General features: G+C 39.2%; 1 protein-coding gene across 2 annotated transcripts in view; it reads right to left on the reverse strand.

The window, feature by feature from the left end:
* Positions 1–14,288, reverse strand: part of VPS8 (VPS8 subunit of CORVET complex) — a 259,046-nt gene that overhangs the window by 119,178 nt on the left and 125,580 nt on the right. For both annotated transcript variants that reach the window (XM_026454890.1, XM_026454891.1), the window contains one exon: positions 11,233–11,279. In XM_026454890.1, coding sequence (XP_026310675.1) covers positions 11,233–11,279 — 47 coding nt within the window. The remainder of the gene's footprint in view (positions 1–11,232; positions 11,280–14,288) is intronic.

Here is a 14,288-nt window from a genome sequence, read left to right on the forward strand (position 1 = left end):
CCCAAATGCCCATCCAAATGATAGAGTGGATAAAGAAAATGTGGTACATATATACCATGGAATACTATGCAGCCATAAAAAGGAATGAGATCATGTCCTTTGCAGGGTCATGGATGAAGCTGGAAGTCATTATCCTCAGCAAACTAACACAGGAACAGAAAACCAAACACCAGATGTTCTCATTCATAAGAGGGAGTTAAATGATGAGAACACATGGACACAGGGAGGGGAAGAACACACACCAGGGCCTGTTGCGGGGTGGGGGGCGAGGGGAGAGAACTTAGAGGATGGGTCAATAGGTTCAGCAAACCACCATGGCACACGTATACTATGTAACAAACCTGCACATTCTGCACATGTATCCCAGAACTTAAAGTAAAACAAAAATTTAAAAATATATAAAATTCAAATTTTGACTTCCGAATATTTGCTAAAGAAAATAAACATTGTGTTGGAATTTTTTTAAAGGCTAGTCTAGTCCCACCCCCTCACTCTAAAAACTGTATCTAAATAGGCCAGTCTAGATTAATCTTCCATTTCTCTAAGGAAGAGGATTTCACAATCTCCTTCATATATTGTTTTTACAATTTAGGTTCACTTTGGCTTAGCCTAAATCCTGTCTGCTTAAATTCTCTGCTCAATCCCATATGTCCAGTCCTTAGATGTGGTGGCCCCCTTTGGACTATCCAGCACCTTTTAGACTGAGAATGCAAATATATCACCCACAACAAGCTAGAGTTAAAAAAAAAAAAAAAAAAACTGCTGGGCATGGTCGCTCATGCCTGTAATCCCAGCACTTTGGGAGGCTGAGGAGGGTGGATTACTTAAGGCCAGGAGTTTGAAACCAGCCTGGGCAACCCGATGAAACCCCATCTCTACTAAAAACACAAAAAATTAGTCGGGCATGGTGGTGCGTACCTGTAATCCCAGTTACTCGGGAGGCAAAGAGAGAAGAATCACTTGAACCCGGGAGGTGGGGGTTGCAGTGAGCTGAAATCACGCCACTGCACTCCAGCCTGGGCAACAGAGTGAGACGCTCTGTCTCAATTAAAAAACAACAACAGCAGCAGCAACAAACAACAGTTTAAAAAACCCTATTTTCCCTATAGTTGTCATTCAAATCACAAGGCCTCTAAGCTGAACTTTTAGTTTTCCATACACATTCCGAGTTAAAAATGCCAAATGTAATCCTGTGCCAACTAAGCAAAACATAAGTGAATGTTCCAATCTGCCTGAAAAATACATTAAATGTGATTATTACAGGTAGCAACGACAATATCCATAAAATCTGTATGAAATTGTAATATACAACCACAATGGTCTCTACAAACTTGACAAGCATTGACTGAGACAGAAACTTTCCTCTGGCAAGAAGGAAATCCAGCGCATCCTTGGTTTCTTTGCTCCCCATCATGACCGCCACAATCCCCAGAGCTAACAGTATTTCCATACATAGGAAGAGCCACAATCCATCGTAAACTTTTAAGAGGCACAGAACAAAGCAGGCAAGCTCATCATTTGCCTGATAGCAAAGATTCTGACACATCAAATTAATGAAACAGCAGATCTAAGATAGTTGGCTTGAGGGGATTTGGTCACTTTCCACTTTCCTGGTTTGACTAATAATCAAATGCCAAAATGTAATTTTTCAAATCTTTTTTTTTTTTTTTTAGACAGAACCTCACTGTTGGCCAGGCTGGAGTGCAGCGGCATGATCATGGCTCACTGCAGCCTCGACCTCCCCGGCTTAAGCAATTCTCTCACCTCAGCCCCTCAAGTAGCTGGGACTACACGTGTGCACCACCACACCCTGCTAATTCTTATAGAGATAGGGTTTCACTGTGTTGCGCAGACTGGTCCTAAACTCCTCGGCTCAAGCAATCTGCCCATCTCAGCCTCCTAAAGTGCTGAGATTACAGATGTGAGCCACCTCACCCAGCCTAATCTTTCAAATTTTAATAAAATGTGTTATTTCTCTGACAGTCATGAAAAGAAAGTATATGTTGTTCTCCTACATAGGAAGGAAAAATGAACTTTATAAGCTAATGGAAAAAGAGCCTAATGATTTCAGGGACAGAAAGAATAATTTAGCTCTATAACCGCATCAGGTATAAATGTTATTTGAATCATTCTAATTCTATACAGGCTGGGATGTCGTATTTTCAGACTACTTTAAGAAACTAACGGGTGGATCACGAGGTCAGGAGATTGAGACTATCCTGGCTAACCCGGTGAAACCCCGTCTCTACTAAAAAATACAAAAAACTAGCCGGGCGAGGTGGCGGGCGCCTGTAGTCCCAGCTACTCGGGAGGCTGAGGCGGGAGAATGGCCTAAACCTGGGAGGCGGAGGTTGCAGTGAGCTGAGATCCGGCCACTGCACTCCAGCCTGGGCGACAGAGCGAGACTCCGTCTCAAAAAAAAAAAAAAAAAAGAACTAAGGTTAACTTGAAGGGGCCATTAAAGCCCTTAGAAGAACTGGCCTGGTGCCGTGTCTACATGGTTCCCAGCCTGGCAGTAAGTAAAGAATGTCATTTCTGACAGGTCCAGGAACCTCAGAATATTCTGGGGACTGCAAGCAAAAATGAATTCACCCAAGCACTACAGGTAAAATCTGATTACTATGCTGGCCACTGATTTACTATTGGTAAAGTCCATGGCTTGACTTCCTACCCTGAAGAGGCTTTTTTGTTTTTTGGAGACAGGGTCTCCCTCTGTCATCCAGGCTGTAGTACAATGGCAGTGGTGCAATCACAGCTCACTGTTAACTTCAAACTCCTTAGCTCATTCAAGCAATCCTTCTGCCTCAGCCTCCTGAATAGCTGGGATTACAGGTATGACTACTATGCCTGGTTAATTTTTCATTTTTATTTTTTTTTAAGATACAGGGTCTCACTATGTTGCCTGGGCTGGTCTTGAATTCCTGGCCTATAGAACCTTTTAAAGGTATAATCTAAGGTTTCTTATAATAAATTCCAACAAAGCAGATTAAAAAAAAAAAGAGCCTATATGGTCAATCACTATTCTTGTTGCACTTTATGCAAATGATCAGGCCAAGTATAATAAGGCTAAAACTGGTTTTTATAATTAGCGTAATTACTGTAAATAAGAATGGCAGTAATTATAAAGAAAAAACTTATGTTTTAGAAGAAAACTATAGCACATCTGTTATTAGATTCTAGACCTGTCTACTGTTTTTGAGTTTTTTATTACCTGGACTAAATTCTGAATTTTTAGTTTCCTCCAATATCTGACTATGACTCCCAGACTAACGTTTCTAATTTTTCTCCTATCTTTCTGACTTGAAATCATTAAAAGTTTAAAGTGTGCTTTCCCTGAAGCCCTGCAAGCTCAAGTTATACAACTTGATATAAACTTCGAAGAAATCATACAACTTATTTATGAAAAAAAGTTCATTGAAACTTTGATGCAAACAGCAATCCAGAAAAATGTGTCAGAATTACCAGTTTACTTTTACTCCAATTGTAGATATTTTGAAAACAAATATAAAAATCTTCTCAACTGACTGCTCCAGAATTAAACCAGCTAATAGACTGCTCCAAATATTAACCTTTTTGTTTCTTTTGCTTCCACAGACATGCCTCTTGCTAAATATGTTTGTCTATACCACAGAGTTAATTTTGATTAAAAACAAAACAAAACAAACCTGCCCGTAACATAACATCACCTCCTGAAATAAGATACAACTGATCAACTGAACAGAGTAATTCTCAGGACTAAAAGACTGTTTCAATAAGATATGGGACAATGTACCCAAATTTGTTCCTTTCCACTTGTTTTAATCTATGATTTTCTCTCCTCTGCCAAACTCTTATGTCAAAACCTCTAACCTAAATCTCTCCAGAGCTACCCACCTGGCTTTTAATATGTGAAACTTTCTGAAAGTAAAGTTTCAAAGGGGGCACCAAACAATCAAAATACATCTCTCAAAAATACTGAGGATTGTTAAAGACAATGAAAATGCAGGGGAACCCTCTGCCCCCACCTCTATCTGCCTGATAGCAGGACATACATTCTTTACTGGAGACAGCACTCGCTTATTGGCCCAGAGAAGGCACTAGCAGGTACCAGCGGAATCTGGGAACAGATTTTACTATCTCTCCACACGTTTCCACCTTTTACTAGGCTGGAACTGCTCTTTCCTGTCTTGTCACTATGTAAGATTTAAGGCTTTTTGTTAAAATACTGTTTAAGCAAAGCCCCTAAGCCACTGCCTTGAGAAAGATACTTTTGAACTGAGGCCTGTCCCACATGATGGGTACATCACACATTAGTAAGCTTCTACTTGTTTTTCTTTTGTTAATCTGAGTTTTGTTTTCAGTAGAGTGTCTAAACTAAGAACCCAAAAAGGAAAAAATAAAATTTTTTTTCCCTAAAATGACTTTGCAGCTCTTACTACATATAAGTAAACTGCTCTCAAGAAAACAATGTGGATGAAGAGGGAGGAACAGGTATGTGAAGGGAAGAATGAAAATATGAACAAATAGTTCAGCACTGCTCAGGAATAGAGGAGAGAAGAGATATGGGAAGATGGAAGAAAATGCTGCTGGCCACGTGGGCCTGAATCCTTTTGTACCAAGAAGGGCCTTGTATACAAGGAAAACTGGATTTCACCTTAGGTAATGGGAACTGAAAGAGCTTTAAGAAAGTGGTAGAGAACATTGTCATTATCCGCCTGTTCAAAAAGGGAAAAGGAAGCCAGGCTGGTTATGAAAATGCCACTGCAAAGATGATGACGGTAAGAGAAATCTAGCATGGCTGACTCTGTCTTGTGACAAGCCTCATAGGCTGGCTGTCCTCTCTCATTCCTGGGCACAGGCCAAGCTAACCATGAGTAGAATTTAGTTTACAGTTTAACTGTGAAGCAAGGATGATAACAGTCCCCCTAAAACTAACCCCCTCCTTGCTCAGGGACCAAAACCACCTTTGTAAGACAAATGAAAGACTATAAGATTGGGATTATCGGAAGAGCCTGAATTCTGCTAAAATAAAGGTATAGCTAAATGATAGCCAGCCGTTGTAACCTAGCTTGCCTTTCTATAATCCCTTGCTGCTCAAGGCGTCATATGGCCAGATATCATAAGATTTGTGACTTCCCCAACTGCTCCTATAGATAACACCACTATTGTAGAACCTAAGATTGGTCTTTGGAGATGTTTTCAGACTTTTGCATTCTGGCCATCTTCTATCTCTAACCAGACCTGGAACTCATGACTAAAGCGGTCCTGTGGCCCCCACCAAGAGGCAGACTCAACACATAAGGACCGTTTTCCACACTACGATGATTTCATCTCCAACCAGTCAGCAGTGCCCATTCCCTAGCTCCTTGCCCACCAAATTATCCATAAAAGCCCTAGCCTGAGTTCTCCAGGAAACTGACTGAAGTAATAAGTTATTACACCAGCCCTCCCATGTGGCTATCTGTGTTAATCAATCTCTTTCTCTACTGTAATATTGTGGTCTCAGTGAATTGGTTTTTCTGTGTAGCAGGAAGAACCTGTTGGGAGATTACATTTGGGAAACCAGCAAAAGAAACCAGAGGAAGGATGCTGAGTGCCTAAACCAGGGCAGTACGGGTAAAGACAAGAGGAAAAATCACATAAGAGATAGAGAAGAGGTAGAGTTTACAGATTTTGGTAACTGTTTCTGTGTGGCGTGGTGACAAGGTGGAGTGGGAATGGATAAGGAAACTGAAAACTTGATCATCACTCTAAGGATTTTATTTAAGATATTTATACCTAATTACCTGCTTTGGCCTATCTTCCTCCATTAGAATGTAAATTCTCTGAAGGCAGGGCCCTGTCTTATTTATCGTTTTATCTCCCATGCCTGTCAAGTGCTTGGTATGCTGTAGTTACTCAGGAAATTGCTACATAAAATAAACGAGTTTATGATATTAATTGTTAAGAGAGAAATAAAAGAGGTTTAGGTTGGAAAAAATGAGCATAAGTAACAATTTCATTATAGGTAAGTACAGATTAAAGGAATAAAGAAATATATATATGTAATAAACATATATATACAATAAACATATATATAGAGAGAGAGAGAGAAAGAGAGAGAGAGAGGAGCTGACTGGTGATTAGGAGGTGATGATATGTTACAATTTATTTATTTATTTATTTATTTTTTTTGAGACAGAGTCTTGCTCTGTCGCCCGGGCTGGAGTGCAGTGGCCGGATCTCAGCTCACTGCAAGCTCCGCCTCCCGGGTTTACACCATTCTCCTGCCTCAGCCTCTGGAGTAGCTGGGACTACAGGCGCCCGCCACCTCGCCCGGCTAGTTTTTTTTTTGTATTTTTTAGTAGAGACGGGGTTTCACAGTGTTAGCCAGGATGGTCTCGATCTCCTGACCTCGTGATCCACCCGTCTCGGCCTCCCAAAGTGCTGGGATTACAGGCTTGAGCCACCGCGCCCGGCGATGTGTTACAATTTAAAAGGCTGAATTTGAGTTGCTGGCAAAATACTAACCAAAGATATGAGATCTAGGGGTAAGCCAGGCCAAATTAACAATCACCTTGGCCACTGTAGGCAGTCACTGAAGTAGGTTTTTTTTTTTTTTTTTAACATGTCAAAGTTCATGAACATATATAATCTTCTAATATATATAATCTTCTAATTTTGTATTTTAACTTTGAAATACACTATTTCAATACTGAGTGTCAATATCTTAAAATGTCCCTTCAAAAATTTCCACAGAAACACTGACAGATTCAGCTAAAATCCAATGCATAGCCATTTTCATAATCTATATTTTGCTCCTGGGCAAAGTTACTCATTTGCTTAACAATGTCCAATTTTTACTTTACTTTGATTAAAGACTTTCAGATACAATGTGACACATATGCTTTTTTCCTTCAGGAAAATCATGCTATATGTTTCAGAGGCCTTCAGAACAATTGTTAACAAAGGCTAAGTCAACATTACCAGGAAAATCATGCTAAGGAAAATATTCGGAATATAAATATACTTGCACATTCTCTTTATTCCTTATGCAGCTCACGGCCTCACAAAAAACATGTGTCCTTTTGTATTATCCTTTAAGCAATCCCCACTGCATAAGGAACCTGCAGCTGGGTGTAAGCACATCAGGAGAACTCCTGTGAGAATTCATGGCCAGCAGGAATGCACCCAGGGGGTGGGGGTAGAGTGGAGCTTTATGTAGCAGCTGTCTCAAAAGAAATAATTGGAAGAGGATGCAAATCCTCTCTCCCAAGCTGTTGGCCTTAATTCAGGCAAGTAATTTGCTTCTGGAGGATTAACCCCCTCTCCCCCTAAAACTATCTAATCTTTCTATGTACAGATGCCACCAATATCCTTGCAGGTCAATTAATTCGACTGAGGAAACTATTTACATAACAAAGATAACATAAAGACACTGGGTAAAGACAGAGAAATATACACATGAATTCAACTGGATGACCTATTCTTTTAATAATGCTGTTGACAAAATAAAAGCTACCCCCTCAAAAACAACCTGATACATGTAAATGTTTGTTTGTGTGTGTGTGCACGTGTGTGTATTTTTAGTAGAGATGGGGTTTCACCATGTTGGCCAGGTTGGTCTTGAACTCCTGACCTCAGGTGATCCACCTGCCTCGGCCTCCCAAAGTGCTGGGATTACAGGCATGAGCTAGCACGCCTGGCCATACATGTAAATGTTAAATTAAATATGCATAAAGTATACATACAAGAATAAGAATCCTATTAACTCAGGTGTTGGGGGCAAGAGCAAAAAAAGCAACTCTCTTAGATGATACATACACACCAGCAGTCCTCATCCCAAAATAACTGTTTTCTTTCACAATGCTGCTTTAGGAGTTTCACGGGGGAAAAAAACTGGAGGTTAAAATATCTATTGCTAAAAAGAGAAGAAACAAAGGCAAAAATAATTCACGGTTGGCTGTCAGGTAAACTGCTAGCTGGGGCCAGTCTATCTATTCTTGATGTTGTTTTGACCCTATATCCATATTCCGTACTCCCTCAGTTTTCCCAGTACCTGAAAAGAGTCTAATCCTTTAGGTTAGTTAACAAGCACAGTCACTAAAAAACAGGCTAAAATGTAATGATAAGTTAGTCAATCAGAGACTAATATAAACCAATCCGTGCACTCCGCTTTCTTCTTACCCTTGAGGTTAACTGTATTAGGAAAAGGTGTTGAGTTTTTCCCCCATCTTTTATATGCTTCATTATATTCATATGTTATTTATAAATTCCTCATTGTAAAAGGGGCCATACAATACAGAAATTGACAAAGCAACTAGAAAACAGTTTTGATGGGGAAATAGAGGAAGGTAATTTGGATTTTTTACATCTATAAAGAACACTCTATACCTGAGTGTGCTTATAATGCAAAGAGCTTGAAGAAGTGTGTGTACCCCGCACCCCTGGAAAGAAGGGAACAGAATGGGGTGGAGGTAGGGTTCAAAGGATACCAAAAACAAACTTTATACAAATCAAAACTTTGTCTAAGAACCGCTCTCAAAGCAAGAAAGGGAGAACTTCCTCTTTTTTCCTTACTCCCTCGGCACTCAACCTTCTTAACCTACTTTCTCTCCCTCAATCCAGAACTCAATATGTTACTAGTATTATATGTTTATTTACATTGTGGGTTAAAGAGGCTTGTATGGGTTAGTTTGAGATACTATCATTTAAAATGTTCTTTATATAAAAATGATTGAAATGTCAAATATCAAATTCAAAAATAAGCTGAGAGCATAATCTAAATCAATGTCTGCCTCCTATGGAAGACATAAAGTAAGAGGATAAAATATGATGAATCCAAGAATTGGGACTCTCAAAGCAGAACACTCGGTCTTTGATATTTTGGAGGCAGATCAATACAAAAGTGAGCTCTTTTTAAAGGCAGAGCTAAGGTAAGCTGGTTACTTCACGGCTCTTAATTTCTGGTAAGCAAAAGTAAAGCTAGAAATTTGGCTGGGAGAGTAAGATCATTCCTGGTCATGTCACTTTTGGGGGAAGGGGAAAGGAAGGCCTATGAGCGCACTGCCTCTTTTCAAGGTTGGTAAGAAAAGACCTTGCGCCTGAATTGATATGACAGGAAAGGAATAATGTGTGAGAGGTAATTATTCTGGTTACGGTTAGCTTAGGGAAATAAAATATACCTGTTTCTCAAGTGAAATAATTTGCGGTTTACTGGTGAACAAAAACAACTTTCACAGCACTTGTAAAGGGTCTTACCTAACTAACATCTTTCAAATCTAGATACAGGTAACAATGGAGCAAGACTGTCCACCTTTGATACTTGTGATATATCTTTTTTTTGTACTATTTACTTTAAATAGTGACTGCAATACCAAAGCAGGTATATTATTTGTATTTGCTTTTTATTAAAAAAGGATTGAAATGCCAAACATCAAATTCAAAAAGTTGAGAGCATAATCTACATCAATGCCTGCCTCCTATATAAGACATAAAGTAAGAGGATAAAATATGATGAATCCAAGAACTGGGATTCTCAAAGCAGAACACTAGATCTTTGACACAGATATTTACATTACCTAATACTGTTTTTTTTTTTTAATTAAAAAAAAAAAATTTGGTCACTATCACTTTCCACACTTCATTTGAGAAAATGCCAAGTTCAAAGCTGACCTTCCCCTGTCCTTCCTGCTTGAGCCTCTCCAGGTAGGATGGCAGAGGAAAAGGACTTGATTAAAATAAATTAACCTAAGGGCAGAGCAGTGAATGGATCTAACACAGGGAAAAGTATGGGGGAGGAAAAGAGGGAACTGTGCCACAGAAAGCGGTGGACAGGCTCTCAGGTTCTAGAGAAAGGACTGAGAAGTGGGACTGGCGTTTCCTTCCTCCTCCCCTGAGCTCCGTGCTCTGCCCTACTTTCATGTCTCCCCTTCCCAGCTCTCCCCACCTCTTCCCATGTTCCTTCCTTCCCTTCTACTCCCAGCTCCAATTCTAAAATCTTTCCATCAGTTAATTCTGGGAGTAGAAAAGGGCCTAAACTGACTGAGGGAAATACACATGATTAACATGAATTTTTTTAAAAAAGGATGTCTAGCCTCAGTAATAATCTGAGGACAGAGAATTAAAACACAGATACTTTGAAAAGGTGTTGAACACAAGTGGAGGGGGGGGTTTGTAATCAGTCTGCTTTTAGTAAACATCTATACATACACATTTGTTTGACTAAATTTAAATGTACCACAGCCTATTCAAGATTCAAATGGCTGAGCTTTCAAAAAAATTTTACAATCAACAAAATTACTGGTATTTTGGTATTTTAAAATAGCACAGAACACGGAAATAACCAAAACTGATATTACAACTGCTAAAGTAAGTAAACAGTTGTTTTTAATGGCCAGCACACATTATAATGAAACCTAAAGTTTGCAAGTCTGATATGAAAGCTATGTCATCTTTGAAAAATACATGTAAACCATGCTTAACTCTAGGTGTGCATCAAAATATTCCAGCTCCCAGTGATTCTGTGGGTTGGGCCAAGGCATCTGAATTCTTAAAAGCTTCGTAGGTGATTCTGATGCACACTACTGGTCAAGAGTAACTATCTTAGAGGATATTAAATATTACTGTCCTCAACTCCCAATGTACTCTATGTAGTTACAGCAAAACTTTAAAACCTCATATGCAGAACTGTTCTGCCTACAAATCCATTATTAATTAATTTCATCATCTCCTTGAGTTTGCTTTTATTTGATATAAGCATCAGAGTAGCAGTTGAAACAACACATTTCAACTTCCCTTCCCACATCATCAGGAAGTTGTTTAAAACTTAACATATTAAGTCAGAGTTTAAAAGGTAATACATTTAGAGGCAGGCTGGGAACCAAGTGTTAACTTTGGAAAGTACAGGCACCATCAATCTCCCACATGAAGTTAGGAGTAGGCAAGAGTGAAACAAGGGCAGGAGGGGGAAGCTAACTCTTCTGAAACATGTCCTCGTGGCATGGCTTCATTATTTTATTTACACCCATGAGAACTCACCATATATGTTCATGTTCAAATGGAAAGAAAAGTATTATCTCAAGATACAATCTATTGTTCAGATCTTCTACTTTCACATTATCTGTGTAACAGTTGCTCCTACTAATATTAAAAAATTAAGAGATAATTGTACTATTTAGATACCATGGGCTGATAACTTAATCTCAATTTATTTCCTTTTGTTTCTCATATACATATATATATATAATGAAAGACTAAAGTTTATCAACATACCTTGGGTCAAGAAGACTCCTCAAAAATTTGAAAAGCAAAACCTGATTCTGAATAGAAAAACAATAAAAATTACAATTAAATATTAAAACAAATTTTTCAAATTCTTCCATAATAAAGAACTACTTTAACCTATCCCTTTATGCACAGATATCTGAGTACTTCCATAAAGCCCTCGGTACATATCTAAGAAATTCTAAAGAATCATTTGGAGGTTCTTTATGTCTTCTCAATAATTCTAATCACTGTCGCACATACACTTCTCAGTGTAAACGGAACACAAACACCCTATTATCACCCAAAAAAAAAGACCTCTACTGAGACAAATCGCCGAACTGTTCCCAGCACAAGGACCCCTGGAGTGGCAGGTGCTTGGAATTGCTCTGTGGATGCTGAGCTCTCGCTGCACTGATCAGTTTCACCCAGCCTTAGCCTGGTCCTCCTGTGGCAATGGGTTGCTGTGAGATAGTTCATCGAGGGAAGGTGGGAGTTTGAGGTCCAAGTTAACAACCACCACCAAAAAAGCTCATGAACAATATAAACAACTACAGAAGAGATGTCAATCAAACTGCAACATGTTAGCAATCAATACGCCATAAAATCTGGGTTCTGTTCTTGCCACTTACTCACAATGTGACTTCCTGTAAGTTACTTATCCTCTGAGCAATTCAAGTTCCTTATGTGAAAAAAAAAAAAAGAGGACAGCAATATCTTCTCTGCCTTCCACACAGGGTAGTAGTGAGGGTTAAAAGAGATAAACCTTCAAATACTACAAAAATATGAATATTTCTAAATTCTTGGGAAATCTATGAAAAATTGTTATTGTTCAGTTTTTCTTTTTTGTTTTGTATTTTTTGACACATTCACACTTCATCTGTAAAAAATGGGGGACACCTAAGGATGAAAAAGATTAATATAAAAATATGATTTAAAAAATATGTTTATTTGTATCAGTCTTTGATTTTCTATTTCTTCACTATCACTTTGTGTTATTTTACATGACTTTCTTCTTGGTTATAACTTAACATTCTGGCATATTTTTCATTTTAAGAATTCTGAAAACAATTGGTCAGAGGCATATTTCTTGCCATCAAAAGTAAACATACTTTGTAAGATCTATGTGGGATTCTTGCAGAATTTATAAAGCTATGCAATAAAGTAAATACTTCATTTCTTTAAAAGAAATGTCTAAGACTCCACAAACAGACCACAAATAGAAAGCTTTTTACTATCCATCATACTTCAGCTTTTTTTTTTTTTTTTTTTTTTTGAGACAGGGTCTCATTCTGTCACCCAGGCTGAAGTGCAGTGGCATGATCACAGCTCACTGCAGCCTCAACCTCCTGGGTTCAGGCGATCGTCCCAATTCAGCCTCACATATAACTGGGATGAAAGGCACAACACACCACCACGTCCAGCTAATTTTCTGGAATTTTTTTGTAGAGATGGGGTTTCACCATGTTTCCCAGGCTGGTCTTGAGCTCCTAAGCTCAAGGTCTTGCAAAGTGTGAGAATTATAGGTGCGAGCCACTGTGTCCGGCCCGTACTTTACTTTTATATATTTGTTTGATGAATGACATTATATTTATCTACTGGGTCTGTCTCTTAATATTCTTAGAGACTACAAAAAAAAAAAAAAAAAGAAAAGAAAACCCTACAAGTGATCATTTTAAATCTTAAAGGACAATGACAACACAGCCCCCACCACAGGCAAAATGTACCAGAAGTGCTGACTTTTAAAGGGGAGAGAAGCTCTGGAGGTTGAGAGTAATTTTGGTAGAAACCTCCTCCTACCCTCCCTCAGTAGACTGGATTTCATGTCCTTCCGTGTACTACTTTAGAATCCTGGGCTCCATTAGCATTCTGATCAAACTAGTCTGTAATTGTCTTGGCTTGGCTTATTTGTCTTCTTTCTAGAGAGCAGGATCACACTTACATGCTTTTGTATCCTCAGCACTTAATATTTTTCACCCAGAGCAGGTACAGGAGTAATTACTGAATTAATGGATGAGTCTTTTTCTTGAGTTAATGGACCTCATCATTATCATGCTGGACAACCAAGCCTGATATCTGGGAGTTGTTTTTAACTCCTCCCATCACATTCAACTAATTTCCAGACCCTATACATTTTACTTTACAAAAATGTCCTAAACCTGTCCTCTCCAACTGCCACTGACTTAGTGCTAGTCCTCTCCATCTTTTGCCTAGACTTTCTCTCTCCTCCATTCGCTCTCCTTTCCAGTCCATTCTCCCCACTGCTATACAAAGTTAATTTTCTGTAAAATAGATCTAATGATACTGCTCTTTAGCTTTAAAAAACTTCAGTAATTCGCCGGGCATGGTGGCTCACACCTGTAATCCCAGCACTTTGGGAGGCCGAGGCAGGTGGGTCACCTGAGGTTGGGAGTTCAAGACCAGCCTGGCCAACATGGTGAAATCCTGTCTCTACTAAAATACAAAAATTAGCCAGGCGTGGTGGCAGGCGCCTGTAATCCCAGCTACTCAGGGACTGAGGCAGGAGAATTGCTTGAACCCAGGAGGCAGAGGTAGCAGTGAGCCAAGATCATACCACTGCACTCCAACCTGGGCAACAGAGCCAGAATCTGTCACAAAAAAACAAAGAAAAAAAAAAACCCAATAATTCTCAGTACACAGAAGACAGTTTAAATTTCATAGCATCATATATGAAACCATTCCGCATTTGTCTCCAAGCTGTATTTTGCCACCCCTCTAGCTCCTCCCCTCCAGCCTATCACTAATAGCTTAATCTAATGCCACTTCCACCATCACCCCCACGACGTCGTGCTTCACACAGACCTGACTGTTCTCTGAACATGCATGCTGCTTCATGTCTTCAAGGCTTTTTATACCCAGAACCTTTTTATCGGGAAAGCCCTGCCCAAGTCTCTGCTTGGAAATCTGACATTAGGCATTCAAGACCAGGTTAGGGATCTTTGGGCATTCTTGTCTTTCTTGCAATCCATCACACTCTTCTTCTCTTGTTCCTACAGCACTTTTCACATATCTCTAGTGTAGCTCTTTCAACACTGGACTATAAT

Source organism: Piliocolobus tephrosceles, chromosome 2, assembly GCF_002776525.5.
Source record: "Piliocolobus tephrosceles isolate RC106 chromosome 2, ASM277652v3, whole genome shotgun sequence".
In the NCBI taxonomy this organism is placed as follows: Eukaryota; Metazoa; Chordata; class Mammalia; order Primates; family Cercopithecidae; genus Piliocolobus; species Piliocolobus tephrosceles.